The sequence below is a fragment of the Pelodiscus sinensis genome, chromosome 2 (genome assembly GCF_049634645.1).
Source record: "Pelodiscus sinensis isolate JC-2024 chromosome 2, ASM4963464v1, whole genome shotgun sequence".
Classification (NCBI taxonomy): domain Eukaryota; kingdom Metazoa; phylum Chordata; order Testudines; family Trionychidae; genus Pelodiscus; species Pelodiscus sinensis.
In genome coordinates, this window is record NC_134712.1 from 21,684,599 (window position 1) to 21,691,266 (window position 6,668).

At 40.2% G+C, this 6,668-nt stretch overlaps 1 protein-coding gene across 1 annotated transcript in view; it reads left to right on the plus strand.

Moving 5' to 3' along the window:
* Positions 1-5,763, plus strand: part of MRPL13 (mitochondrial ribosomal protein L13) — a 46,070-nt gene extending 40,307 nt beyond the window's left edge. Inside the window, exon 7 of the mRNA XM_075920178.1 lies at positions 5,469-5,763. Coding sequence (XP_075776293.1) covers positions 5,469-5,493 — 25 coding nt within the window. The 3' untranslated portion in view covers positions 5,494-5,763. The remainder of the gene's footprint in view (positions 1-5,468) is intronic.
* Positions 5,764-6,668: the final 905 nt, after the last annotated feature.

Consider the following 6,668-nt stretch of genomic DNA (forward strand, 5'->3'; position numbering starts at 1 on the left):
AATCTTGCTGGTTCTATTGTGACATAGATAAATTAAAACTCAAATCTGGCCTTCACAAACAATAGCATCTCTTCTTGTTGCCTTTCTCAGACTGCCAGAAATGTGCTTTTGTTCCATAAAATATTGCTAGGCAGAAAGACATTTTAGTTGGAATGTGCTGACAAGAATGTAATAAAGATGGAACTGTATGGCAAGTATATTGCGACTTAATTGAACTAACTCTAGGAGGCAGGAAAAAAGTATTTGAAAAAATATTTTGTATTACATTGAAGAAAACAACTGCGTTTTCCTGATTTTTCTCGTAGTATGATAGTAATTAAAAGTGATGGATTGGTTGTTTAATTCCCAATTCATCATAGCGTGTATGTGAATTTGTTTTATACTTCATTCCATTTTTGTTCAATAAGCAATTAATTATTTCTATAAAAGTTACATCACTAGAGACAAAATTTGATGTTGAAAACCCCCCAAATCATTTTTTAAAGTAGTCATATGTGAAACATTTGTATGCCTACAGTAGCCCTGTGAGATTGTTCTCTCTCTTAGGTAATAATTTATTAGCCTAACTGACCTGACCAACTTCATTTCAACAGAGAGAAAGAGAAGAGAAGAATACTCCTTCAACAAGTATCATGTCTCAGCAAGAAAGACCTCAGTGATTCCTCTGGTCATCTTAGGGATGTCAGCGTGTAGTCGACTATACGATTAACCAATAAGCCCAGCCTCATCGGGTTAATTTTGTCAACTACATGCACTTCCCCCCTTGCTGCCTCTGTATCAGCGGCAGCAGGTGGGGGTAGTGAGAGCCAATGCTTGTGAGGAGCTGGCTTTAATCAGGTTCCCCATAAACACCGGATCTGCCTCCTCCACCCCCACAATGCTGCCTCTGATAGAGGCAGCAGCACGGAGGGTGATGGGGGGCATGCTGGAGCCAATATGTGGGGAGCTGGCTTTCAAGCAGGCTCCTCGTGCGTGCTGGCTCCACAGACTCGCCTTCTCCACCCCCAGCTCCTACAGAAGCAGAGGCAGCGGGAGGTGGGGGCAGGAGCTGGTGCTGGGGGGAGCAAACGTAAAACCCATTCCTCCCAGCACCAGCTTTGCAGTGCCACCGCCTCCCCCCCCCCCCCCCCCCCCCGTCACCCTGTGCTGCTGACTCAGTAACAGAAGCAGCAGTGGTGACACCAGGCAGCCAGTCTGCACAGGGAGTTGGGTTTTAAACTGGCTCCCCTGGTGGAACGGCTCCTGCCTGCCACGCTCTGAATAAACCATCCTCTGCTTTTTTGTTCCCTTATTAAGCCTAATATCAAATATGAGAATTTTGAACAAACTAAAAAATAATGAATAGTCTAGCAGCACCTTAGAGACTAATAAAAATGTAGATGGTATCATGAGTTTCTGTGGGCACAGCTATGAAAGCTCACGATGCCATCTACATTTTTTGTTAGTCTCTAAGGTGCTGCAAGGCTATTTGTTGTTTTTAAAGTTTTTTCCATTACAGACTAACACGCTACTCCTCTGAAAGTTTATAACAATTTTGGTTCATTGATTTATGGTCTTGCACTGTTCTCGTTTCTATCATTTTAACACTATTCTTGAATTATATCAGTAGGCCTTTTCGTTTGGACTGTTTCAGTCTTTGTCTCCCTTTGCTGCCTTTTCCCATCAGCATTTGTTGTTTTAGGTTATTGTGACATCTTCCTTACTTACACTCAGTTCTAACATCTGAACTCACAATTATGGTAACTATGTAAGACCCGTTATCATAACACCCCACTCCATAATTTCTCACCCACCTCTCATTGATTCACCAGTGCTCTCATTCTTCTGACCACTCAAAAGTGCTCTGTGGCGTGTTGGTAGTTCATACCCTGTCACAAGAAACATAATACTGGACTTTCAGCACATTAAACACATAGTTTTACCTTGTTGGCCATTGTACCCAAGTATGTAACGATGAGTGTAAAAGATTCCATATCATAATGTTTAACATTCCAGTCACAGTATCTAGATGAGTATTAAACAGGTGAATTGAAAAAAGAATCTCTAACCTTCTAATCTTAACATCTGCTTGAGAAAATGGTGTGATATATTAGGGATTTTCCTTTAAAATGTATCTTTTCCTTGTTTTCAAACTGCTTGGCTACGTCTAGACTGGCCCCTAATTCCGGAAAAGTCATGCAAAGCAGGTAAGTCAGAATAGGGAAATCCGCGGGGGATTTAAATATCCCCCTCGGGATTTAAATAAACATGTCCGCCGCTTTTTTTCCGGTTTGGGGAAAAGCCGGAAAAAAGCGTCTAGACTGGTGCGATCCTCCGGAATAAAGCCCTTTTCCGGAGGATCTCTTATCCCTTGAAAGTAGGAATAAGAGATCCTCCGGAAAAGGGCTTTATTCCGGAGGATCGCGCCAGTCTAGACGCTTTTTTCCGGCTTTTCCCCAAACCGGAAAAAAAGCGGCGGACATGTTTATTTAAATCCCGAGGGGGATATTTAAATCCCCCGCGGATTTCCCTATTCTGACTTACCTGCTTTGCATGACTTTTCCGGAATTAGGGGCCAGTCTAGACGTAGCCCTTATGTAAAAGCAATAGTGAAGACTTAATTCTTTTACTCTTTCATGGATTCCATTTTCTGCTTTATTCTGGAAACAACTACAGCGTAGTCAAAGATTTATCTTGGTGTTTACAAATACTAAAGCTATTATATGAGCCAGAGTACTGGAAGTCAATGATTAAATTTGGAAAATAAATAGAATGGTGCTTTACTATACAGCTACAAGTAGTAACACAGTATTACATTGACTTAACACCCTTCTTGCAAATAGTTACATAAATTCTGAATTAAAGACAAATTATTCAAATGAATGTACTTAAGTGTCTGTATAAATCCTGACTTTCATATCTGACTGGAAATTTGTGAATCTAACCTAGGCATGTACAAAACAGGTGTTGATGCAGGTTAAGGACTAAACAGTGATTTTTTTTTCTCTACGCTAGTCTTTTTCTTTAGCTTCCCAGAGCTGCTGCCACTGAATTAGATCCATCGCTGAAGGCAGTGATAAGACGATTAGTGTAGACAAGTTGTTGGAACTCTCAGTAGTTTTTGTTATCTAGCTGTAATAAATATTTTTTAAACTACAGTGGCTTCTCTACTCTTAGTGTTGTTGTAGCTTCACTGATGGAAGTACCAATGGCTCAATTTAAGGGAAAAAAAGACTAGTGTAGAATAGGGATGTTAAATTTCATTTAATCAGCTAATCGAATAGTCGATGGACTATCAATCGAATAGTCGATGGACTATCCATCGACTACTCAATTAGTTGATAAAGGGAGAAACTGCAGAGCTGCAACGGGGGTACGCTCCTAGCTCCAGAGTATTTAAAAGGCAGAGGCGCAGCAGGGGACCAGGCACGAGTCAGGAATCAGCTATTCTTGCTCACATTTGGTTCCAGATGCTGCACCTCTGCTTTAAAAGCCTTTAAAAGCAGAGGCGCAGCATCTGGGACTGGGCAGCAAGCAAGAAAGGTAGAAGGTTAACATTTACCAAGTATTAACTGCGACAGGTTGGATCACAGAGATCCTCTTGAGACTGTCACTTGATGAGCTGAGCATACCACTGAGCCCACCTACCTGCACTCTGGGCAACCCCAACTGTCTTGCCCAGACTCTGCCTTTGCTGGGGTTAAACCAGACTTTCTACTCTGGTGGTGGTGTGCCCTAGATGGCAAGTAGGCAGGCTTAGTAGTATGATCAGCCTATTAAGAGGCAATTCACGGGGATCTCTGTGACCCAGCTTGTCACATTAACTATACACAGTGTCTGGACAAAAACAGTGTTTTAAACTACTGCAGAGCTGCAGAGGGGGTAGGACCTGGACCCAGCTCAACCAAAATTCCATCCCTTCATTTGTGTGGGGGTTTTTTTCTTCTTGTTGCAGAGAGGTTGTCTCTCTCATGCAGGAGCTGCAGTTAACAATATACAGCAGATAAATTCTTCACAGGACTATTCTGTTTTTTAAAATATGTACAATATTTCTCCTCAGCCAGCAGATGAAGTTCTGAAACAGCACTTTTTAGGGGACCTAATTTCCTTTTTGAAGTAGTTAAAGGACTGGTACTTTCTTAGGTTTCACTAAAACAGTTTGTTTAAATATACAATTGCAATGTTTTACTAGGAGCGAGTGATAATGGATTTCCCTCTACTGTGGTACACCCTTCCCCAGATTTGTGTAGTTTATCAGCAAGGAGTTCTTTTTTTGGTATTAAAAAGTATCTTATAATTCTTTCTGAGTAGATCAAGGTTTTTTTAAGCTTCAGTTCTTTCTGTAGCAAAGCACTGATATCATCCTTATCAAATGCAGTATTTTTCACGGCTTAGCTTTGCCAGTGCCAAACACAGTCTGTAAAGTAGAGACTATTTCTTTCAAAAAGCAAATTACGAATAGCTGTGAAAGTCTAGTGTGACTTTAGAAAAGGCTTTAAGAACTTTTGTGTTTGCTCATGGTAGACTTTCAACAGAGACAAATCAGCTTTTGAGCTTCATTAGCCTCATACAGCTGGAAACTGGGGTTCCAATTCCTTTTGACTTTGAAACAATAAAATATAAATCCAAATTGCAGTATGCATGCAAAAAAACAACAATCTTGAATGTGTTTTCAGCCCGGTGAAAAGTTCTGTGGGACATTCAGATCTGTAACCAGTTAAACATATGCTTGACCTGCACAGACCGCCAGCTGACTAGACTGAAGTGTTAAGCTGCCATTCAAAGAGAAACACATTTCTGTGCTCAGGGAAGAGGAAGCGTTATTCTGGTGCATCAAATTATTTGGTCCATGCAAAAGGACTATGAAATACTTGAGAAGAGGCAGTTAAGAGAGTATCAGAGGCTTGTAACCCCTTTGTTTGTTCCTAGGCCTTTAGGTCACTATTACTAGTCTAGCCTAGTTTCATTGTCCAGGCAGATTGAAGTGCAAAACATAAACATCAGAAAAGATGCAACATAAAGTGGATTTTTAAATTCTTCACCTTTAATGGTTTATGATAATTTGAAAGTATAACCCAACTCTCAACGTAAAGCTTGTCTTGTTTTGTAGATGTTAAGATTTAAATATAAACATAAGTTTGGAGAAAAATGAATAGCAGTATTTAGTCATTTAAAGAATACTTTCATTTGAAGATGTCCTGTTATGTTTGTGAGTGTAGGAGCCAGTTAACCTACACCAAGTATCAAACAACTTACAAATTCCCAAAGCTATGCGGCTCTAACTCTGGTTTGGTGTATTATCGCAGGATTTAATGTGTTCATTTTTCTTTAAAAAAAAAAAAAAGCCAAACACCTATAAGATTGAAATTTCAGGCACCAGAAGTAAGGAAATTACAATACATATGGTGGTTACTGCATGTTTTAAGTAAGACATGTATTTTCTGTGCCTGTTTTACTTGATGAGATATGTATATATGTTTGTTTTCTAGACCTAAAGATTATCGGAAGACATAAAAAAGAAGTGAAAGAGGAACTGATGGCTTTCCTGATAAAGAAAAGTTCCAGAATCACATAAACTTGGAAGACCACATGCATCTTCATTATCCATTTTATGCAAAGGACAGATGTTTTTCAGGTACAAGGAAAATTTGTTTGGGGAAGATCACTCACCTTATGGAAACAGAGATAAACACCAAAACAATATTTTGATGTTACCTGTTCCAGAATGTATTGCATGAATCTGGCCTTTAATGTTGAATGTTAATAAAAGGATTTTTTAATTTCTCTCTATAGAACACCAGTTATCTTTCTGCATATTCATGTCCAATGAAAACACATAGTTTAAATATCCGTGAACAGTCTCAGACTAAAAGCTGCAGGACTTTGTGTCTCTTTTTCTCAAGGAATAATAGCGGAGAGTTGCTCTGGACATTTTACTCCCATGAACTCTAAAGTAATTGTAAACAATCTGTTTTACTGTCCTGCCAGAGCAGATGTTTTATTTGCACATATTTTATGATGTAATAGAATGCAAAGTCTAATTTTTTTAATCAAGAATTTTTGAACCTTTAAATGCTTACATGGCCTTTTTGGGGTTTCAAGAAACTTTGATTTGTACTATATAGGGAAGCCATTTGTCACTTTTGCATGTTTATTTATAACTAAATATTTTTTAACTAAATGCAAAAAACCCCAAAACTTTATCATGACATCTTTTATGCCCACTTATTCAGAAAATATTTTTCAGAATGGGATTCGGGAGAGATTTTGCTGAATGTGGCCCTAAGTGAATCTGCAGTTTCTATCTTAGCTTAGCTTAGTTTATTTTAGCTTAGCTTAGGTTTTTCCTACTGGAAGACAGACTGACGTTATGTGTCACTCTGCGTCCCACAGCCCCTTTCTCTGCCCTCAGCTGCATGGCCCCCTCTTCTCCATGTTCCGTGGAAGCTGCGAGCCATGTGGCCTCCCCCATGATCCAGCCTGCCCTGGCGAGGCCTGCAGTGGTGGCAGCCATGAGCTGAGTGGCTCCTGGGGCATGTGGCTTCCCCAGTGTTCTGGGGAGACTGCACGGCTGCCCTACTTTGTCCCGTCCCCACCGTGATCCCCTATCAGCTCTGCACCATACAGGCCACCAGGAGAAGTTATCTCCTTCCCGACAGTCCCTCCAGGCGGGCAGCTCCTGGAATTTA